This window comes from Castor canadensis, chromosome 11, assembly GCF_047511655.1.
Source record: "Castor canadensis chromosome 11, mCasCan1.hap1v2, whole genome shotgun sequence".
NCBI lineage: Eukaryota > Metazoa > Chordata > Mammalia > Rodentia > Castoridae > Castor > Castor canadensis.
Window position 1 is genome coordinate 98,727,012 of NC_133396.1, and position 24,688 is coordinate 98,751,699.

Here is a 24,688-nt window from a genome sequence, read left to right on the forward strand (position 1 = left end):
TACCAAAACCTGGAGCTCTCACTCAAAAGATCCACTTACCTCCCCAAACTGGCCTTCTCCCAGCTTCTCCTTGAAACTCAAGAGTTTTCTGGGGAACTCTTCCACAGCCACATCTTTTCCTGAGAGCAGGTCCATGGTGACAGCAGGCACTGAGTAGGTGTTACCTCCTGTCACCCCCTGTAGATTCACTATGTCAGCCTCTGCATAATGGGGTACCCCATCAGGTCCACTGGGTTGGACTGGCTTCACCACACCACTGCAGCCTGAGAAAACAAGGACAATGAGTCCCTTTCCAAGGGGCACCTTTAGAGATCTTATTAAGAAAGGAAATCTGAGAGAAGTGCTAAAACATGACCCTATGATAGCCTAATTTACTTCATGACATTATTTTTTTTAATTGTTGTACTGGGTGTACATTGTGACACTTACCAAAGTTCTTACAGTATATTATAGTTGAATTTGTCCCCTCTATCAATTTCCTTTATCTCTCTCTCCATTCCTGGAATAATTTCAACAGTTCTCATTTTTCCATTTTCATACATGAGTACATATTCACCCTCCCACACCTTTCCTTATATCCTCCCCCCTCCCACTGGTAAATTCTTAACTTGAAGAACGGTTTTGCTTCCTCAAAAAAGTCTTCCTGTGGCCTTCAAAATATAATCCACCATTTTGTTACTCATTCTTTTTTTTTTTTTTAAGTGATACTGGAGATTAGACCTAGGGCCTCGTTCATGCTGGGCAAGTACTCTCCCACTTGAGCCATCCCCCCATCCTTTTGTTTGGATATTTTTGTTTTTAAGATAGATAGGGTCTCACTAACTTTGCCTGGGCTGGCCTAAAACTCAAAATCCTCCTGCCTTAACCTCCGGAGTAACTGATGTTATGGGCACATGCCTATAATAAGCTTTTTTTCTCATCTTTCTCATAGACCATGATCATTAACAACTGTCCTGGCTAATATTCTGGAATTATGTGGCACAGTGATAGGAAAGCTCATACTACATCAGGGTGGGAATACTAAAGATTAAAGGTTTAATAGAATATTTCCTTAATTTCAAAACATTATCATTGACTTAAAAGCATATTTTAGGGGTTAAAAAACTTTAAGACACATCATAACTTTAAAAAATTAAACTATGAAGTGGGGGATGTTTTAGATTTCAGAAAATAGGTACATTACCTAGTTCAGCCTATGAAATAAATTAGTTTATATTCTTTAGTCTTGGTGCCTCTGTGATCATTCAATGTTTTCCATCCCTTATTAAGTAGCAAAATGAATGTTAGTTTCCTTTCTTCTTCTACAAGATCCTTTCGGCCTGGCTCAGGCTGAGTTCCTCTCCCTTGGACATAAGTCCTCTTCTACTGACTTGGTCATCCTTTGGTTGATGACCTTATAAGCAAGCTGCTCTGAGCATCAGAGATGACCCCAATATCCCTTCTGATGTCACTCTGCAGCACTTTAAAAAAGACCATGGTGCTAGATTAACTGGCACTATTTTGCCTTATTCAATACTTTTATTGAGAAATATTTACTCTCATAACAAAATCTTGTATTATTCTAATACATGTTTACCAAAGAGAAACAATAATACTTAGATAACTCCATTATCCAGATTGCCACAAAACTGGGAAGTTTAAGATGTCTTTAATTTCACTTGAATCATTTTTTCTCCAGAAGAAACTCCAGTCCTAAATTTACTCCTGACGATGTTTGGTGTTGGGTAAGCCCTACCTGTGCCTTCTCACTTTCCTCACATGTAAAACAAGGAGGTCCACCTAATTAGACTGTTCAAGTTCTTCTGATATTAACACCTTAGTATACATTTTATTTTTTTTCCTCTTCCAATATGTAGGTCCCTTCAAACATGTTATGTTCAAGGGCAAAGATCTTAGATTAGTCTAGAAGCTGCAGCAAACCAGATCTAGGGGGTATGGATTTATTAGGAGGCCAGCATAGGCCAAAAATAAATTGGTTAACTAGAAGCAAGTTAACCTACATCATGTATGCCATGGCTGCTCCCTTAAATCCCACTGTTTCATCCTCACCTGACTCTTCCTCGCCTGGAGCAAATTCTGGGAGCTTTCGTATCAGCCTGGATGGCTCCTGATAGTCAGGGCGAAGGGGAAAGATGCGATCATAAGTCGAGTTGGACTCCTGTTCACTTGGTGATGATGAGCGGTTATTGTTGAACATGCTGGACTCGCTTGGCAGGGAAAGGCTGACTGTCATTTCATCATCCAACATCCTCCGGGAAGCCTGGATGAGAAGAATGCGGAAAACGATATGCTGGTATAGAGGGGATCGTTACTTCCTCCCTGAAACACTGTCCTTCCACTATGCTTACTCCTGCCAACCCCACAAAACACTGCAGGTGACAGGGATGCAATCTGATTCCACAAATCCTTCATTTCTTCAATGCAGAATTTCACCTCCAAATTTCTGTTACCAATGTTCATTAAGTTTCATTGAAGCACTGATAAGCATTATTTACATAATGAACCTATCAATTACCAAAGATCTTCTCAATCTTTAGAGTTTTCTGTATTCTAGTAAATAATAGGTTTTGCTGACTTACTCTTTAGCTGCTTTAATTTTGGATGAAATCAACTAAAATGTTCATTAACTCCACAGAAGCACTATAACATAATGGATTAATAGCTTACCTGATCACCCTAGCACTGTAGGTTAGGAAAACACCCTTCTGGCCCTACATTTTTTTTTGTTCATTATTCATATGTTCATACATTGTTTGGGCTATTTCTCCCCCACTCCCCCACTGTTCCAGGCAGAACCTGTTCTGCCCTTTTCTCTAATTTTGTTGAAGAAAGACAAAGCATTTTTGCTAGTTGAGATAAGGATAGCTATACAGAGAGAGTGCTAGCATTGCTTTCATGCACAAGTATGTTATAACCCCAAATTTTTAACCAAAAATAAAACAGCACAAAATTTGACAGGATACCTAGTGTCTGAGGACACCATGGCAGATTACATCTAACACAGACAGACACTCAAATAACTCATTGTTATGGTATATCATCTAGCATAATCTCCCTGCTCCATCGAAAGGAAAGTGCTAGCATCTAAATGCATGTAACTATCTGGACTTACTTTATATACTTGTATGAAAATAGAACAATGTTGAAATTGTTATAATAAGGAAGGAGTGGAATGAGGAAGAGTGATGAAGGGGGTGAATCTAGCAAAGCACATTGTAAGCACATATAGAAATGTCCCAAGAAACTCCCCTGTACAACTAATTTATGTTAATAAAATTTTTTTTTAAATATACAAAATTTTCCACTTCAACAAACATACTGAGAGTGCTCAATGGGGGAACAGATGTCTACTTTATCCACTGGACTGAATGGTCCCTTGTTGTAGCAATATTACCAACACAAACATGGACCCAGCACATAGTAGGTACTCAATAAGTGTGGATTGACTTTCTCAAACAACTAATGCTAAGGACACCATCAAAAAGTATCCTACAAATAATGCTGCAGATAAAAGATGTGCTAAATAATGATCTTGGTATATATGTGTACACTTAAAGGCTTTCCCAAAAAAATTCTATCTCTAGAAAGAAATCATGAGTGTCATTCCAAAGCATCTTGAGTTATCTTACTCAGGATGAACAGGGGTAGAAAGAATTTCTTGAAGTTAAATATTCAAAGGAAAAATTTTTGCTTTCCCTTTTATCTGAATAGTATCCAATCCAATATTCCTCTCCTAGCCCATGAAAATATTTCAACAGGCCTCAGAAGAAAGAAGGTTGGTGGTGAATTCTGGATCAAATAAAGAGAAAAGGGATTTTAGAGCAGAGGATAAAGATTCTCCTCCTTTAATGAAAATGCAGTCCTAACAGACCATTCAGTAAGGATGTGTGTCAGCTTCCAGCTTTGTAATGATCCCTCAGTTAATTTACCACTACCACCCTTCCTTTGTTGTCTTTCACCCTGGAACTCCTCATTTAGACACTGTGTTCCAACATTATGAAAAAGGAAGGATCTTAACAGAGCCTCACTGATACCTTTAGACATATTCGTGCCAATGGATGAGTGCTTTGTGGATGGATTCTGCCTTTAAGTCTTTAGACACTGTGGATTAAAGGCTTTAATTTAGGTAAAGTGATTTCAGGCAGATGTTAAAGGCCCTTTGGGAAGCAAGGAGATGCTCTCTCCTGTGAGATATTCTTGCCTACAGACCTGAAACTAAACCTCAATCATCTTAGGAACCTGAATGTGGAGCAGGTCAGAAAGAATTGTTGGCTGCTTGTCTGGATTGCTCTTGTCACCTCTTGGGTTTGAGCCCTTTCCTTCCTGTCCTTCATGCAAAGAATTCTAAAAGCTCAAAACCGCTCTCATTGTGTCCCCCTCTGAAATATACTCTATATAGAAGCTACTGTGACATAGGCAATGCCCTCCTTCCTGGCCCCTGTTCTTGACAGGCAGTGCAAAGCCTCACAGCCCAAAGATTCAATGACTGTATCCATTGACAAGAACTCATTGACCAGGGAAAAGGTCCATAGCCAAAGATGGCAATACTTTGTCATCAGCAGAACTCAAAAGAATCAGAAGAGAATCAGACACTCAGCAGTAGTATTTATTGAGCTGTTCTCTAGTGTGAGAAGCCAAGAAAATTATGGATACTCCATCTTTGGTGAAATGTATAAATTTTAGAAGAAATAAGAAAACATATTCCAATACTGATCAGTTAAAAACAACATAGAAGACAGAATACTAGTTTTCTGATCTTGAGTACATCGCATTTTCTCATCAAAAACACCAGCTTAATGTAACTAATATGCCCATGTCACCATTACACAAAGAGGTTCTATAAAATAACACAAAAGAAATAGATCTTTGTAGACTGTAAAATATTAGATAAATGTAACTAAAAATTATTCAGGTCATTTGACCTGGATAGGAAGAGGAGGGACTCAGAGAGACACGTGATCATAACTTTCAAGTATACAAAGACATGAGAATAAAATTGTAAGAAATTTGGATATTAATGAGACTAGATATTTTTCTATACACTCACACTTTCAATAAGCACTGATAAGCATTATTTACATAATGCTATGAGAACCTATCAATAACTAAAGATCTCAATCTTTAGAGTTTTTCTGTGTTCTAATAAATATACACACACAAGCAAACAAAAAAAAGAGAAAGAGAAGGAATTTCAACAGCATTACCAGAAATTTGACCTAGGCACTAGAAGAGTGATTCTCAGCCTTGCTTGTGCATCAGAATCACTTGTTAAGTTAAAAAAATACGTACAGGTGCCTACACTACTTCAGGCACAGTGAATCGGAAACATCACAGGAAAGACCTAAGTTGAGATTCAATGTACTAGGAAGAGCTTTCTGAGATTTCTAGAGAGGTTACAAAATCCTTACTCTAAAACTGAGAGAATAGACCTATCTAAGTCTTTTTCTAGCTCCTTTCACCAATAAACTTCTCTGTTCCTATGCTTCTTGCTACCTTCAGGTAACTCTAGACATTTATAAATTCTCACAATCTGCCTTTCACTCCTGATGCAACGGTAGTTTAGGAAAGAGGCACAGCTTCCTGTCCCATTCCAATTCTGCATTTCCTCACCTTCTCTAGCATTTTCTGCCAGAACTGTCTCCACAGGATGATGACAATTATGGCCAGGAGGATAAAGATGATAGCTACCAAGCAGCCAATCAGGATTCGTGTGTTGCTGTCATCCACTTTAAGCATTGGATCTGAGACCAGGAAGAGAAGGCAGAGAACATAATCATCTCACAAGGCAAGAAAAAGCCTGAGAAACAGGAATGAGGCATGGAGATAGATCCTGTTCTTCAGAGTAGCTCCAGAAGAAGCCACCTTCACATTTCTGCTTACTCTTGATTTTGTTATGTATTTATTATTTTGCTCCTGTCTACTATAATCCTCCACCATAGGACAGTAGTCTCCCTCTCCCTATGTCTCAGACTGCATAATGAAGAGTTCTGTCCTTCCAAAATTTTTGTCTCTATATTACTATGGCCAAGATCTATAGGTCCCTCATTACATTCCATGAAGAACAGGCAAGGAATAAGTATTACTCTCCTCATTCTTTGAGATGGGCCAAGGTAAATGAAAATCCTCTTTGGAGACTCTCAATCAAACATGTTTCCAAGATAGCTGGCCAGTATGGCCAATGACTTTCTGAAGCTAAAAATCCACTTTTGCATATTATCTCCAATTAGAAAGAATAACGTTTTTTTCATAGACTTCCTCCCATTCATTTTATTTGGAATGTCCCCCTTATTTCTGCACAAAGTTTCTTAAACTTTTGTGTAGCAATTATAACACTCTAGATTCTGCCCCTCTCAGCTGAAGAATCACATGAATGACTAATGAAGAGAGTAAGTTTGGGCTCCTAACTTTGGAGGTGGACTAGCCTACCTTTCCAGGGCTACTCTTCATCCAAAGCCACCTGGAATCAAGCCTCCCACATAGACAGTCAGGCCTTTGAAAATCTCCACCCTTCTTCATCCTCCAGGAGGTGCTTCAACTTAATTTTTATAACTAGGAATCACACATACCATAGGTTGTGGGTGCCATAGGAGAGGTGGGCAGGGCTCCAGAGTTGTTGTACATTGCAGCATCTGTTACAGAACAAGAGCAAGTCAGTGCTGGGGAGAAGAAAGCCAGGTGATTCTTTACCTGAATGCAGTTCATGACCTAACACATTGTGAAATAAACTTAGTGGATGGCCAATAGCCTTTTGTGAAAATGAAAATATCCTAGTTTAATTATTATACAATGGATGCATATATTGAAATGTCACATGTTACTCTATAACTAGGTATAATTATTATGTCAATTAAAAACAAAATAAAATGAAATAATAAATATATTAAGTAAAAATATAATCATCAATATGGTTAGAGCAAATTTTGCAAAATTTTTGTCTCAAATATTATACACTAAATATAGTAGAACAAAAAATGGTTATTCAGAGAATCTGACAACACATAAAGTCTGCACAGGAGGCAGTACCCAAGTTCAAAAAATGTAGCGAGAATACAGTGGGTAACTGAGCATGGATGAAGCATACTGCTAAGATGCTCTGTCCTTTATAAGGGGGTTTTCAGTATGTCTCATTGCCTTAGCTCTTTAGTTTATAGATTAAGGCTTCATTCACCCTTAGAGATGGATTCTTGACATTGACATGTCCTTTACTGTGAGGCTGCAACTTCTGACAGCTTCAAAAGTGTATTCGCCAGACTAAAGTTGGCAACTAATTTTTCCCTCTGATTTGTGTACTCAGAGTGGTCAAGAATTAGAATATGCATTCCCCTTCTAAGGAACAGTCTTTCCAAAAATGCTAATTTTTCTTCTTAATATTATTATACAAGTCTGGCATCAACATGTAGTTTCTGAATTGAATTCTCAAGACTCTAGTGGGAACTAATATTATTATGACATTGGATTTAAAGCTCAAGAGTTCCCAAGAGTCAAATAACATAGTTCATTACTATAATTAGCCAAAATAAAGTAAACATACCAATTACTCTGCCAAGGAAATCCCCAAAGATAGATGGGAATCTATTTGTTCCCCAGCTTATACTTAAAACATAAGTGACACTGCTTTTTGAGCATTTCTGCTCTGAATAGACATTTTGTAAAATAACCACTCCATTTATGTTTAGATTGTATCATTGGCATAGACAGCATTCAGGCACCAAACATTATTTCTAAATATATACTTTGTTTCCTTATCCATACATGTTAATGAACAAACCACCTTGAAATTTTCTTCTTTTAAAAATAATATCAGAAAGGATGGGATCTATCCTGGAATTGTGGTACACATCTGTAATCCCAGCTACTTGAGAGGTGGCGATAGGAGGACTGCACAGTTTGAGACCAGCCTGGGCAAAAGTTACTGAGACCCTATGTCAAAAACAAGCCAGACACACAAACTGTAATCCTAGTTACTCAAGAGGCAGAGGTAGCAGGATCACGGTCTGCGACCAACCTAGGCAAAGGCTTGAGAACCTATCTGAAAACAAACTAAAAGCAAAAGGACTGGGCTTATGGATCAAGTGACAGAGCACTTCCATAGCAACCAGAAGACCCCAGTTAAATCCCCAGAAGAGAAAAAGAAAAGAAAGAGAATAAATTATGGTATCTTCTGGTTTATTGTTAAGTCAGCCTCTCCTCATATTATTTTTTACTTTACTCTTCTTCCAAGACTGGTACAAGTCTCACTCCTTTGGTATCACCTATTGTTGGTACCACTTTGGATAGTTTTTGAAAAATCACTATATTGATTTTTTTCTCCCTATCTAAAATTTAATGATTTGGCCAATGTCCCAGATGTCTTTTAACTTTTCAAGATTTGGCACAGTGCCTGGTTCCAATAAGCTCAATCAGTATTTGCTCAAGAATAGTAAAATTAGGAACAATGCTTAAATTTTTAAGTGAATCCCTAAGAGTTGAAAAAACCTGAATAAAATGAACTGTCTGTATATCATCTTGGCAAAGTAGCTACACAGAGAAAAAAATTATTCCACCCTTATTCAAATTGACATTTGAACAGAGTATTTTGAGTGCACATCTTCAGTAGGATATATACTAAGGACAAAAAAAAGAGAATTGCAAAGACATCTTAAGGCTCATTCAATAGTTATGATTGTAGTATTAATATTCGTTTTATGATTTTGAATCATATGATAAAGCAAATGCCGTTGATATTGATAGTGAAAATGATAGCATAAATAAAAAGAGATCTAAGTGTAAAATCAAATTTAAGTAAAAATCTTTTTATCTTTCATTTGAATCAGAAGTAGCAAATTGAAATCTTGATTTTGTTCTTTTTAAATATACATATCTCTTAACTTTTTCCATTGAAAAATATCCAAGAAGTGATGGTAACCTAATAGCAATGATCATTCTTCTTGCTCAATTTGTGGTCTCTAACCGTCATTCCCCTCTAAAGAATCAAGATTTCTTGAGGAAATTGTTGATTCCATGGCTGGGGAGCAAATGCTCAAGGTGCACTTGGTACATCTTGTTCTTTCAGAAAAGAAGAAAGTCATCAAAGGCTTATAGAGTCAGAGCCAAGGAACATAGCTTAAAGGTCCTTAAAGATAGAACAACTTGAGCATTAAAAAAAAATAACAATTGTGATTGATTAAATACTGAGTTTATAAGAAGCAACGAATATATGATGATACTAAAAAACCAAACAAGCTCGGTGCTCACGCTTGTAATCCTAGCCACTCAGGAAGCAGAGATAAGAAGGATTGCAGCTCAAAGCCAGCCCAAGGCAAATAGTTTGCAAGACCCTATCTCAAAAAACCTTCACAAAAAAGGGCTATTGGAGTGGCTCAAAGTGTGGACCCTGAGTTCAAGCCCCAGCACTGCAATAAATAAATAAATAACAAAACAAGGGGGGGACTGGTGGAATGGCTCAAGCAGTAAGAGTGACTGCCTAGCAAGTGTGGGGCCCTGAGTTCAAACCCCAATGTTGTCAAAAAAAGAACAAGGGTGAAAACAAAAACCCATTAGACAACAGGGAGGGTTGCCAGGACATCAATTCATTTCTCTTAAAATTGATAATTAAAGGGGGAAATGGCAATCGTGTATCCTTCATTTCCAACATGAACTGTATTTCAGGGTAAAGAAGTGCATGAGGAAATAAAACTGAAATTCAAATAATAAATGCAGAAAGAATAAAAGAATTAGGTGGGGCACAATGGTTCATGCCTCTAATTCCAGTACAAGGTCAGCCTAGGCAAAAAGTTAGCAAAACCCTATCTCAGTCAATAAGCCAGGTGTGGTGTCATGCATCTGTAGTCCCAGCTACATGGGAGGCCATAAGTAGAAGTATCATGGTCTAAGGCTGGTTAAGGGTGAAAATGCAAGACTCTACCTGAAAAATAACTAAAGCACAAAAGGAATAGGGACATGGCTCAAGTGATAGAGTTCCTACCTAGGAAGCATGAGAACCTCCAACACACCAAAAAAAAATAGAAAATTACCATTTAGCAAACCCTGATACACTATTCAGGCAAGGATTATCAATGGAAGGTAAAACCAATGGAAGAAGTTCATGGGAAACTTTCCCATGAAGAGACAACCACCTAAAATCAGAAATCAATCTTAGTATCACTAAAAGTGAAAGAATCCATTGCATGCCTAAGAGATGGCTCAATATAAAGAAGTCTTGACAAAAATAACTATTGAAATTGAATCAAATTATACCATAGCTATAATTTGCAGTTTATAGGAATGACAGAGAACAGAAGCTCAAGTAAACTCACACCAGAGAAAGCAATCAGCCAAACCACAAAGATTTAATTGGGGGCTGTTTTAGATTAAAAGATATATCTAGGAGATATAATAAAGAAAATGCCCAAGAGGACTTTGTTTGGATCCTGATTCAATCAAGACAACTATAGCAAAACATTATCAGAAATGGGGAATTCTTGAATTCTAAAATATTAGATGGCAAAATACTAGGTGATATTAAGGTATTATTTATTAATAAATATTGTGAGTTGTTCTAAATGACATTATTCTTATCAAGATGGTGTAATTTTCTTAGGTGCTGTCCAAAAATTTTAGTAAGAAAATCAGATAATGTTTTGGGATTTACTTTAAAACACTACAGAAAAAAGAGAAAAATAGATCAAACAAGCTTGGCAAAATATTGAGAGTAAAGCTGAGTGACGGATATGGGTTCACCATCCTCCCTACTTTTGTGTATAATATTTAGAAATTGTCATTTGAATATTTTAATAGTTCTGTAGTGTAATTCCTCTTAATAGCCTTAATTGATACAGTTTTTGACATGTTGTGTTATCACTTTTAATTCTAATTTACCATAAATCTCCTCTAGACAAGTGTTTAATGAGGAAGAGGTAAGTAAATAGTCTCTTCACTGCCATTCTCACCCCTGCTCCTTCATAACTAAAACTAGCTACATAGAGGATTCTCTCCGTTCACCAACGAGAAGCCTCCTATTCAACCCTACTCCTCTCAGAGACCTGCTGTGGGCAACCTGAATGCATGCCTTCATCATCTTGCTCCAACTTACTTGTGGTGCCCAGGCTTCCTACCTGATTGGAATGTGATCTCACTGAACATCATCCAGGTGTCAGCAAAATGGTATTGGCATTTGATGGCACTGGCCATTCGGTGGTGGAGAGGCACTGTGACAAACCGAGCACTGGGGTTGACATCATCCAGGACAAGGGGGAAGGAGACAGCATTAGGTTCCCATTCATTGGCTTCAGACCGGAAGTAGCACTGTACCTCCTTAAAGATCTTCACACCTTTTGCAAACATGTTGTTACAGTGGACCTGACAAAGAAAGAGAGCTGTGAGTGACAAGTTGGTCCTACTGAGTTGTATGGGACATGGCACAGGCTAACCCAGTGAAATTCTAGACTTGCTAGTTTCTCTGAGTACCACCATTGGCAAATAGCTCATGTACTGCTGTCTTCTGGATTTTTGCTTCTAGGAACTTCATAGTAGCTGTGATATATTAATCAGGCTTTATAAAACCTAGGCTGTAACCCAGGTTACCACAATGCAACTGTATGCTCTGGATATCTAACTTCTTGATGCCAAACTTTCCGTATCTCATCTATTAAATGAGGGGTGAGCCAGCACCCTCCCAGGTCCTTCCCTGCCTCAACTGTCTTGGGTCTACAATCTTCCAACCGCAGCTGCTATCTATCCACATTTGAGCTATTTTAATCTGAGGTATGTAGCAGAACACCATCCTACTTCCTCCTAGATATATTCCAGAGTCAGACAACTCCTTTTCAACAGGGTTAGGGAAGAAACCTGAAAGAATATACAAACAAACCAATACAATTTCATCTTTCTTTTTATAAATCTCATTTTGAGTGCTATATATTAGCATTTTTCAGCCAGAGACACTAACCTATTTGTCTCTGCTAATTAAATTCAGGGTATCAAATATTTCTCACTGATAATTTCTGAGACTGAAAATAAAGAACATCTATTGGGAGTTAACTGGCATCCTCTTGACTGCTGCCATGACCCTTTCACCAAGATGTTTGAATGGATTTTAAGGTTATCAGGAGCAAAAGTTCCACAACAGTCCTTCTGTAGTAGCACCTTCTTGTGTCATAGCCCACAAAAATGAAATGTGTCTGCTTATAATTGACTCAAGTTCCTTTTGGTAGTTTAGTAACTACCAAACTTAATCTTACTTGGAAAATGGATCTTTGCTGGCCACTGAAGTTAAGGATTCATAGGCTGGAAATGCGTAGTTGTCATTCAAGGAATATAGCTCCTGTTTCCACTTTAATTTCTTGCTTAGGCCCTGAATTGTAGTCCTTTAACTATCTTTGATTCTCTACTCTGGCTTCTGAATAGTAAATAAAGGACTAACATTCAGAAATAATTTTAGCCAAATGAGGAGCAGTAATGATGATAGAAACCAAAAGACTATATTAGTTACTTTTATGTAGTTGTGACCAAAACATCTGAGAGAAGAAAGATTTATTTTGGCTCACAGTTTCAGAGGGTTCAGTCCATGGTTGGGTGGCCCCATGTGCTTGGGTAGAACATCATGTTGGTGGGAGCATGTGGAGAAGGAGGCTGTTCACCTCCTGGTAGACAGGAAGCAAGAAAGGAATAGAGGACCAGGTATAACCTTCAAAGATATTCACTGAGTGACCTACTTCTTCCAACCAGATTCCATGTCCTAAAGTTTCTAAAAACTCCCAAAATAGGAACCAAGCATTCAAGACATTATCCTGTGAGGGAACGTTTCATATTAAAACCTTAGCTTTCCATTCTTGGGCCCCCAAAGGCTTATGACCATCTTATAATGAAAAATGCATTTTATCCATCTCCAAGAGTGCCCCAGTCTGAACAGTTCCAACATTGTCCAAAAGTCTAACTCCAGAGTCTCCACTGAGAGACTCTGCAAGCCCCTGTAAAATCAAAAAGAAAGTCATATACTTCCAGGACACAATGCATAGAGTAAGTATTCCCATTCTAAAAAGGAAGAATAGGAGAATAGCAAGGAATGATCAGACCAGAGTGAGACCAAAACACAGCAGGCAAACACTAAATTCTGTAGCTTTATGTCTAGCATCTAGGACACATGGTATCATGATAAGCTCCAGATGATTTGGGCAGCCCCTGGCAATTTCAAATATTACCCTCTCAAAGACTGCCCACAGGGATCCTGACTCTGCTGCACATTACCTGAACTCCTTAGGTATTCCTTTGAAATCTGGGTGGAAGCCTCCATGGCCCTGAAGCTCTTGCATCTTTGCCTGCAAAGCCGTCACATGGGTGATGGCCGTCTCTGCTGCCAGTGAAAGCAGTAACAGGACCCACCTGGCCCATGGTTGCAGTGGTCTCTGACTGCCGAGTGTCTGAACCCCGAGAAATTCCTCCCTGGTCAGCCCAGTGAGAGTAGGGTACCCCCAAAAGGCACTCTCCTCTCAAGGGAAAATCTTTCAAATGAGTTTACAGTTTTAAAGCCTGGACCATGCAATGGGTGGAGGTCTGACAAATTCCTCAGATACCCTCACAATATGTTTCCTACTGTCCCAGTGCAAAGTGCTTGTTTCATTTTTAATGGCACTAATCTCTTTAACAACCCTGCCTTCCATGTCTGCAACTTTAGACATGCTTATTTTCTGGACAAACTGTATGTTTTTCTAATCTTTCTGCTCTGGATTTTGCTCCCAACTCTCACTGTAAACCTGGTTAAAAGCAGTCAGCAATATTCATGTCACAGACTAATGCTATGCTGTGTTGAAATTTCCTCCACCAAATTAATTAATCCATTACTTTAAATTCACCCTCACTCAAAGATTCAGGACATGGACAAAATGTAGACAAATTCTTTGCCAGAATATAACAATTATGGCCTCTACTCTAATTCCCACCAAAGTCCTCATTTCCACCTCAAAGCTGATGAGCACAGTCTTTACTATTAGCATTTCTATTGGCATTTTGTGGTGAGCTCCCACAAGAAATCACTCATTAAACTCTGCTAACAGCATCCTGGGCTTTCTCTAGCCCACATCCTCCAAACCTTTCCAAATTCTTCCCACAAACCAGTTCCAATGGCTTAAGAACCTCACGGTCAGATTTAGTCACAGAAACAACCCCACTTCTCTGGTACCAATTTTTTTGGTATTAGTTACTTTTACATAGCTGAGAGAACAAATTAAAGTAGGAAAAAATTACTTTGGCTCATGGTTTCAGAGGGTTCAGTCCATGGTTGCTTGGCCCCGTGTGCATGGGCAGAACATCATGGCAGAGGGAACGTATGAAGGAGGAGTTGTTCACCTCATGGTGAACAGGAAGCATAGTGAGGAGGAAATAGGGCAGGTCCCTAGGAGCTACTTCCTCCAACTAGGTCCCACCTCTCAAAATATCACCACCAACTGGGAATGAAACTTTCAACACATAAGCCTGTGGAGGAGATTGCATATTCTCACCATAACAGTGACTAAAGACCAGAGCATATATATTCTAAGAAAAGAACATCAGAGGTATTAGAGATTTTAAAAATCATCTACTTCAGCTCTTCATTTTCTTATGAGATATTGGCTCAGAGATGTTTGCCGTGCCTGTGGTCTCAAGCTCTGTACTTCAAGTCTAATGTTCACTCCACACATCATGCCACATGGAAATGTGGCAAATCATCTTAACTTTTCCATTTAGATTTTTCTCCAAATGTTTTACTGATGAAAATGCATGTTAATATCTTCCTTGCAGTGAATTAGTTATTCCAATTTATTGAACACAAGTTAGTGGAGTAAGGCTAAGAAAAAAATCAAAGAAATAACATCCACAGCTTCAATAGAGTTTTCAGATGTTTTGAAATCTGCAAACTGTTGGATAAGTATCCTGTGGGGAAAGTAATAATCTCTGCTACAGATGTCTTGGGAATTCTCCTGGAATGCAAATAAATAGCATAGGATTTCATTCCCATATGGCCTTACATATTTATTTAATAAAACAATATATCTCTAAAATTCATTAATATGTTTTGATGGTATATTTTAACCATAATTCAAAGGGGGGAAATGAGTAGTAATTTACCTCAGGGGAAAAGTATTCTCTAGAAGTCCTCAGTACCTGGAAAGCTATCTTTTACTTTTTATTTGCCCAGAAAAATTAAAATATGCTGGAATCCCCCATTTAGCCATGAGAAGATTGCCTTGAATCTGCTCCTTAGAAGTTTCTGGCACCTTGTCATTTCAATTTAAGCTCTTGGATAATTTTGACCTGTGACAAACTAGTTAAACAGAATTATGGATATTCAGGAAGGTCAAATTTATCCATTAAGTATTATAACTTTATAAAGAGATTAAAAATGCATTTCATCACTTACTGGTCTAGAAAGTCCCCCAATGGCATAATTTGTTAGTCTATGTACATGTTTATAGGTATATGTAGAAATACAAATTATGCAGGAATACAGAAAATTTCTCTCCCAGCATATTTTGTTACTATGCATACTCCCTTTCTTCCCTCTCCACTCAAAAAAAAAACTTGTGAAGAATAATGTGTTGCATACAGTTGCACTCACTTATGTTTTACAACTGACAAAGTGCTATTTTTGAACAGTAAACTAGCAGATTGGGCATGCGTTAATCCTTCTGTTCTTATCTTAAATGTTTGTTCATTTAACTAATAGTTGCTAATACAATTAAGAGATATTATCACATTAACATATGGAAATAATATAAAAGACATATTTTTGAAACCTAGTTTGTGTAAGGAATAACAAATTTTGCATTAGTAGAAATCCTTAATAATAACACAGATCTTCTTTTGGGTCCCATATCATCTTACATACAACCTTTTGCAAATAAATATTACCTTCCTCACTGAACTACAAAGTGTCCCAAGAAAGAGATCACATTCACCTGTTTATACCCAGAATCTAACATAGTGCTACACATGCTCCAAAGACAGTTGATAAATTAGTAACACAGATAGAATAGATGAATTTCGTAAACAAGCATTGAAGCTGAGGACTGAGTATAAATACAGGCAGAGTCACGAATTTTGTGGTAATATTCTGCCCTCAATTATTAATTGGGAGAAAACATCCAGATTAAGGATTCATGTGTGACGTCAAGTTAATTTGTCCACTCTTTCTTGAGTCATATATTGAGGTCTCCTCATGCTACTTCATAAACCAGTAAGAGTTATACGTTAACTATATAATATCCTGCATCCTCTTTCTGACATCCAACCAAAGGGCTTTCCTTCACATCCCTGGGTCCTAGTTTTCCTCAAGCTTAGAATTCAGGTTTAGTATTCAATCTGGTCGCTTTGTGCATGGACTTTTCTTCCTTTCCATTCTTTTCTCTCTGAAACAAACTTGGGAATGAGTAAAGAAAAAGGAAAACAATTATTTTGATTAAGTGCCAGGAAACACATTTTATTTACAGAGATGTTCTCAACTCTAACTTTGAGATCAGATTCTCCTGCTTCAGAGAAAATGGAACTCAGGCCTCAGTCCTCCTCCCCTAGCTCTTCCTGTGTGCCTGTATTTACTACAGTCCATCCTATAACAGTCTTTAGACCTGTTCCAAGCCTTTGGCTTCCATCCAATCGCTCAACAAAATGCACCTATTCTTTTAACTGCTCTGAAATAATAAGCTGATAAAATAACTACTGTGTCTAATGGAATAGACACATTGGCTCTGGTGTTAGGATGAAAAAGAAAGAGAGAGAGACAGAGACAGAGACAGGGAAGAAAGGTAGGAAGGAAGGAAGGAAGGGAGAAAGAGAGGGAGGGAGGAAGGAAGGAGGGGAGGGAGAGAGGAAAGGAGGAAGGAAGGAATTGAGAATTACTGACCTAGTCAAACCCCTCTTACAGCCTTTACAAACAAACAAACAAACAAACCCTTAGAAATGAAGTGACTTTGAAATGCATGTAACTAGTTAGTTGTGGAATGGAGATTTGAATCCAGTTGTGCTGGCATCAGCTCAGTGATCTTTCTAGCACCCTTTTTCTCTCCTATACTATGATTGATTTTGGCCTTCTTGATAAAGGTCCACCACATCTAATTCCACTGACCTTCATGGTGGTGAAATTCCTGATGCGGTCAAATTCAAACATGATCTCGATATAGCCATTAGTGGCACTTTCATTCCGCCAGCCCACGTAGTCGTAGCCCGGCCACACATGGTATTCATGGGTCTGGGTGAAATCATCCAGGCCAGACACCCCATCTGTCAATTGGCCCAGCCCTTCAGTCATGCTGCTCAGGCCAGGAAAGGAGAGAAGAACCTAGAGTTAATCACACATTCATGAAACAGTTTTTATCCCACTGTTTCACCCTGGGTTTTATAAGAGCTGATTATCTTGGATGCTGAAGGATTATGAAAAATCAAATTTACTCCATAGTAGTGATTCATATATCTTGTGACAATGAAGAATTAAGAATTTCATATAAATGAATTTTACAAAATATTCAATGCTTACCACGTTAGTAGGAAAACACTTAAACAATGTTTTATCATTTCAATGAAAATCTTTCTATAACCTACCATATCCTTACCTATTCTTACATGCTGAATATAGGGCTTTGTTATAAGGCCTTGACTCAGTATTATCATATGCATTTGGTGGATTAACTCAGTAATGAGTAAATGAATGAATGGATAAAAAGAACACAGTAGATAGTAGCACTTGCCCCACACTAAGTGTTCCCAGAGTTTATTAGAAACTTTTCTGACTTCCTTTGATCATATGTTGTCAGTGTTCAGTGAATTAATTTCAGAGAAGCAATCAGGCCAGGTATATAAGGTAAAGTTTCCAAGTTTACTTTATATACATTAGAAGTATGTATTAGAATTACTACAATGAGCATGTATTACTTTTTACATTATTTAATTTCAAAAGTATACACTATAACTCTGTCTCCTGAGACCCTTTATCTAGATGTCTTGGATCTCCTCACTCAGCCACACCCCAAACAGATAAGTCATTACCTCAATTATTAAGTATCTAAATTTCTGTAATTATTTTGCTCTTCTCTTGAGATCCAAGGCTGTATTTCCAGCTGCCTTCCTCATTTCTCCATCTGAATGTCTGGATTGTTCCTTAGCCTTATAGCACTAACTAAATCATCATCAACCCACCAAACTGGATCTTTTGTCCAAGTTTCCCATTTTTGTCAGTTGTATTCCTCTTTCACAGCCACTGAAAGTGCCTGGTACATAATAAGAATTCAAAATGTATTTGTTGAAGAAATAAATATCAATACCATTGCTTCAAATAGTTAGATCTCCATGCTCCATTTAACTTTTTCTCACTCTACTGTCTTGTCTCTTATATCCAATCAGATTATAAATGTCCTCTTAAATGAATAGCTCTTCCTCACCTCCATTTCCATAGTCACTGTTATGGCCGTGGCCATTAATTCTTTTTCTGACAGAATCTGGAATTTTAAAATCTCCTCTATTATTTTCTCATTCCTCTCAACTCTAATCTTGCATGTTGCTTGATCAATCTATCTAAAGCACAGCTCCAATCACTAGATTTCCCAACTTTAGAAATCATTAACAACTCATTACCTGGTGATATTGACAAAAAATTGTTCCTCCACCTTCTGCTTGTCTTCTTCTTCCTCCTTCTCATCCTCCTACTTCTCATCCTCTTTCCTCCTTTTGCTCCTCCTTCACTTATTTCTCCTAGCCCCAACATTCAAATTCTTACAAAATATGGCAGAATCTACCTTGCTACACTTCTCATCCACTGCTTTGCTACATGAATATGCCCCATGGTTAACTAAATTGTTGCTTTTTGCCAGGCATTCCTCTAACTTTGCAACCATACTTCTTTTCTCCTAATGTTACTCATTCAGCCTGAAATGCCATTTCAAGACTCTCACCTACGGGAGTTCTACCCAGCTTTGGAACACATTTCAAATTTGATCTATTCTGGAATGTCTTTACTAGTTCTCCAATCAGATAATAACTTACATATGTATCACACTTCATCTTCATAAAATGCTTTTTTTTTTTTTGGAATAAAGCATTTGACTTTATTCTTCACAATGTTCAGGTGGTTTTACAACAAATTTATGGTGGCACTTTAAAAGTCACATAAATACAACCAGGGAGCCCTGGCACTCTCTGCTAGCTGTGCCATGAGTGCTTGTGAAGTATCTGCAAAGTACATGAGTGTAATGCTTTGAGTTTTTATAATTTTAAATTTCTTTTTAAGTAAGTGTTTTGTAAATTTCTTTTCAAAAATTGTCAGCATATAAAATGCTTTTCTTATACATTTTAATCACTTTAGCCTCAGAGCAAGCTCATTACATGAATCCAAGTGTATTCACTCCCAGTGCTGTGCTTTCCTACTGCAGCTACTCATTCCTTTGTCCCTCATAACATTAATAGGATATCTCTTACTCATATCTTTGTATCATTGTAATTTATATTCTCATGCAGTGCCTATTCCAAACTGTGAGTACCTTATTGGTAAGATTAATCACTTCATTGTCTTTGAATACCTAAAATATTTAGCCAAATTCTTTGCACATCATAATAGTTATTTAGTAAAGACTGATTAAACTAAGCTGAATTCAGTTGATTTCTGACTTTTTCTATGCCTCTAGTATGTGCTGGCTTGGTGCCAAGACAGTTTAAGAACTGGGAAAGAACAGTGAATAGGGAGATGGAAAGAAAATGACTAAGAGCTAAAAGACTGAATGAATCAGGACTTTATCCAGGGGATGGCAGTTCTCCACACCTAAGCTAATTGAAGTGCTGTAATTCCAAATTTCCCTTGCTGAGACTCACTAATATCTCTGTCTTTCAACTCTCAGAAACCTCTGTCATCTGCCCTGAATTTCGCTATGTTCTGATTCTGTCCCAGGCTCATTCCTTGCAGGTAAAGACCCAGGTAAATGAGAAAACTTCTGGGGTGGGCTAGAAGAATGGTAAAGCTTAGTGGAGTGGGATAGATAGGCACATTTTTTTATTCAATTCTAAATGCCTACTGTATCCAATGATCTATGGATCCATTTCAGCTCTATGTTTTGGCCCTTTCCACTTTCCCAGCTTCAACTTCTACCATAATCAGATCATTCCTGCCCTTACCCCTGTTTCCTCTGCTTCCTTCCTCCTACCTTCCCCTGCTTCAATTCTCATCTCATTCTAGAACCTTTCTTTGTTTTCCATAAGCCTTATTAATTTTGTTATTTTTATAATTTCTAAATCATTTATATTTATGTAGTCAATTCATCCTGAACTTCTTTTCCCAATTATTATATTTATTACTTCAATTCTTCTGGCCCCTTGTTTCCACAACTAGGCCAATATTTGTGTCATAACATATGTCCCATTTTCAGGGTCAAAAATATGGCTTTCACACTTCAAGTCATACCTCAAAGTTTAGCTCTTGCTTTGGGCAATTTATTTCTGTTTTCTGTGTGGTTATCTTGTCTCCCCAAAGCAGGCTTTAAGTTCCTTGGAAATAAAGACCACATGGTTTACTTTATCTAAATTATCTTACAATGTATATAGTACAGGAGCTAAATAAATACTATTTGGTTGACTGATTATTGATCAAGTCATGATAAAACATCATTATTTCCTAGTGGCCATTTTCCCATTCTGATGATCAAAGATTCCCAGCATTTACCTGTACCCAACAGCTCCATCATAGACAGAATCGTTCAGATAAATGATGGAGCCTCCAGGGAGTACAAACTGCTGCCCAGCTGGAGCATTGTAAGACACCAAACCATCTGCCAGAGGAAACACATCTGTCAGTGCCTTTGGGAAGGACATGTGCATGCTACTCACACTAACTATCCCAGAGGGCAAAACAAGTTTCAAAGGTGCAATTGTCCAGCAGGGCTCAATTTGGGCACAGGGAAGCTCTGCAGAGTTACGCTCCTCAGTAGCAGTCAGCAGAGTAACTCTGAATGCATTATTCCAGCCCTGAGTGGATAAACAATGCTCCTTTCTTTATAAAAAAAGGAATCACTTTATTCCAAGGGTAATTGATCTCATCCCTTTCTGATTGGATTGTGTCTTCATTTCCCAGGGGTTGGGGTTTTTCATAAGGTCTATAAGATCCTTGTGCTACAGACCTACCTAGCCAGACACAGCCATAAAGCTCCACCCTCATGCACACATTCATGGAGTGGTCAGTGACTGGAATGAAGCGAACAAATCTGGCCACAATGGGTGGCTCCAGGTCCTTTAGGAAAATGTCATAGGGGTTACTATTTCCATCCAGCACCTAAGGAGAGAGAAGAGAAAGAGTAAAGACAGGTATAAAATCACCCTTATTCACCCAATTACCTTTTGGATGGGATCCTTTTTTTTAATTCAAGGAGTAGAATTTATCCACTCAAATTTCCTAGCACCTTCAATATTCCTTTCTGTGCCACCTCCCTTACCCTGGGGTCACACTTACAAAGGCATGCCAGGTCTGCAGACACACATACCTACACAGACAACTTGTACTCTTCTTCTTCTAACCTAAGTTGAAATATGGCCTTGGACATCCCAAGGCATGTATGTCTCTACTTCCTACCTGTTTCCCATGCCGGTTCCGCCAAGAGATCCACCGAGTCCCATCCCGACTGTAATTAATCTTGTACATAGGCGCAAACTCAATGCCATGACCTCCTGCATGGCGCCCCTGGGTCCCCACAAGAGTGATAAAGTGTAGGGTGTGTAAATCAATCTGCAGAAATTCCTTCAGGTCATCAGGTTCTACTGGAATCTCAGGACACCAGGCTCCATCTCCTTCTTCTGAGTCCAGCCTTGAGAGGTAAGGGTTGGGGAGAGAGGAAGCAACCATGAAGCCATAGAGTTGTCTGCCAATTCACAGCAAGCATCCTAAGGGAAGAGAGAAGGCCAAAGTCCACTCCAGATGGACTTCTGGGTACTCCCCACTGGACTGATTGCCCTCATCATTCCTGATCATTGTCAGTTTCCTCTCTCTGAAGCACCATGAAACCCAAACAGAGTCACCACCAGTGAGCCGGAGCTTTCAGATCATATGTAGCCTTTGTTTTCCATCTTAATTTGGAGACTCTAAGGGAAATGAAATCCTCTTTACTCTCTGTTCTTCCACAGAGTCATTTCACCACCCCCTCCCATTTTTCAGACTGAGCCTAACAAAGCTAGCCACTTGTGGTTTGGGTATCAAGTTACTGGAGTGAAGAGGGATAGTAGGATCTCTAGTATGGACTATGCAATGCAGTGAAATTTGAACCAGCAGAATAGGCATGGCCACCCAGCAAAACCCATGGAAACCCATGGTGTGGGTGAGGGCTCAGAGCGTGTCAAGGAGTGGTAAATAATCTAGCTTCATTTTATTACCTCCAGGCTGGGATACTGCTGAGAAAGATTGTGTAAAGTTTATCTTGGGAACCTCTTACCACTATCCCTCTTCCCTGGAATGCTCTCTTTTCTCACAGATGTTACCCACTCATTTGTTCCTCCTATCCAACCCCACCAATCATCACACTAGTCTATCACACACATAGATAAACATTACATGGAAGGTTTACCAACGTCACTTTCCTTATGGGTGATTCCATTTTTGACAAAATCAGTACCTTACATGAAAAGAATGAGATTCCTGGAGGAGGAACAGGCCCCAACTAGAAGAGCAGTTTTTGAGTTGGGAGTTTGTCAGTTTAGAGGACCCTTGAAATTATACCACAAGGAACCAACCTCGCCCTGTTTATAGATGAGGATGGCTCTTCTGTGTGAGGTTTCCTAGAGAGAAGGAAGAACTTGTCGGAGGTTTCAATGTCTGGTTAAGCCCTTGATGCTTTGTGTTGTGAGTGAAGTTTCACAGACACAGCCTAAGAAGAGCAGATCTCCTAAATCCCAGAAGCCTACATAATCTGCACCTTCCAGATTCTGCTTCTGCCTCCCTCCTGCAGCAGTTCACAGTGAGATGGGCAGGTAAAGCAAATTCACTGCATATCAATAAACCCATTCACAGTGGGTGGTGTGGCTCTGGGGCTCTGTGGTTAGGATGAGGTTGCCAGACCAATAGATGAAGCCAAACACTGAATTCTCCCCACTGAAACAGTCAGAGAAGGACAGGCCCATTTGATGTCTTTCCTCCATTCTCACCAGCTCTTACCAGTATCACCCTTCTTCCCCAACTCCTTAAGTTGGGGAAGTAAGGACTCTGTGTCCAGAAAATGCATTCAATCCAGAATTCAAATTTTCTCCATGTAGCCATCCTCACCTTCCGTATTTGGCAGCTGTGGACTCTGACCACTGACTGGAAGCTGTGATGTCCTCATCTGGAATGTGTCCTCCTGACATGCCCAGAGGATAGCGGCATATAGCTGAACCAAGAGAAGCCAAAGAAAAAAAGAGAGAGCATGCTTTCATTTTTATTTCCAAACGCTCCCAAGAAGATTACTGAACAGAGAATAAGAGACAGTAAATCTTCCTACTCTGTGGTCCCAGTTTAACCATCCTAACTCTACAAGACTTCTCTTCCTGGCCCTGACACCAAATACCATTTAGGCCTCCAAGATATCACCCTCAGCCAAACTTATCTTTTGGTCCAAACTCTGACAAGTAATGTAATACATGCAATGTGCTGAGGTATCTTTTTCCGTAGTAATATCTTCAGCAGCCATTCTTACTTCTTTATTAGGAGACTACACTTCTAATCAATATTCCATTTTGATCTTGTTTTGTGCATAATGTATGATCAGAATCCAATTTCATTCTTTTTCATGTAGACATCCAGTTTTTCCAGCACTCTTTGTTAGCAAGACTAATCTTTCCCCAGCTGCATTTTTTTGGGCACTTTTGTTGCAGATCAGTTGACATTATATGTGTGAGTTTATCTCTGGGCTCTTCCTACTGTTTTGTTAGTGTGTAAGTCTGTTTTATTTAAGTACTATACTGCTTTAATTACTGTGTTTTTGTAATCTATTTTGAAGTCTACAACTACAATACCTCCAAAGGGCTTTTGTGGTTCTATATGAATCTAAGGATTGCTTTTTCCTGGAAAAATGCTATTGAGATTTTGAAATGCAATTGGTTCTGAATAACTTTTAATTGATTGATTTTTTTCCTTTTTTCATTATGAGTTCTATTTTCATGCTTCTTTACATTCCTGATTTTTTTATTGTATGACATATACTTACAATTAAAAATGTTTTTTATCTGAAATTTTAGCTCAGTATCCTGTCTTATCTGGCAGCTCTATATTCTGAGAACTCCATACACAGTCTTCCAGGTATGTCTGTAAGGGCAAAGACCACTAGCATAGCAACTGATGGAGAAAGACCTGCTCTGAATGTGTGCAATAGGCTGGGGGCCTGGATGGAACAAAAGAGGAAGAACAAAGCCAGCTATGTGTGCAAGCTCCATTCTTCCCAAGTGTTTGTGTCTATTGCTCCTGCCATCACCCATGAACATCAGACTCCAGCTTCTTCAGCCTTTCAACATGAACTCACATCCACTGTCCTAGGAGTTTCCAGGCCTCAACCTGGGACTGAGGCTGCATCATTGCTCTGAGGCTTCCAGCTTTTTGGACTGAGCAGCTACTGGGTTCTCTAACTGTCCAGCACGCAGGTGGCTATTGTGAAGTTATCCAGCCTCCAATCATGTAAGCCAATCTAATAAATCCCCTTTCATAGTTATAGTCCACAGTTATAATTTTATAATTGTATATTCTAAT

The 24,688-nt window shown here is 38.6% G+C and overlaps 1 protein-coding gene across 8 annotated transcripts in view; it reads right to left on the reverse strand.

Annotated features, from left to right (window-relative positions):
* Ddr2 (discoidin domain receptor tyrosine kinase 2) overlaps positions 1–24,688 on the reverse strand; it is a 126,783-nt gene that overhangs the window by 13,058 nt on the left and 89,037 nt on the right. For all 8 annotated transcript variants that reach the window (XM_074047625.1, XM_074047624.1, XM_074047627.1 and 5 more), the window contains 10 exons: positions 23,234–23,336; positions 21,554–21,785; positions 21,109–21,256; positions 20,651–20,756; positions 17,075–17,258; positions 11,094–11,337; positions 6,567–6,629; positions 5,611–5,741; positions 2,050–2,260; positions 40–263 (listed from right to left, as the gene is read on the reverse strand). In XM_074047625.1, coding sequence (XP_073903726.1) covers positions 40–263; positions 2,050–2,260; positions 5,611–5,741; positions 6,567–6,629; positions 11,094–11,337; positions 17,075–17,258; positions 20,651–20,756; positions 21,109–21,256; positions 21,554–21,785; positions 23,234–23,336 — 1,646 coding nt within the window. The remainder of the gene's footprint in view (positions 1–39; positions 264–2,049; positions 2,261–5,610; positions 5,742–6,566; positions 6,630–11,093; positions 11,338–17,074; positions 17,259–20,650; positions 20,757–21,108; positions 21,257–21,553; positions 21,786–23,233; positions 23,337–24,688) is intronic.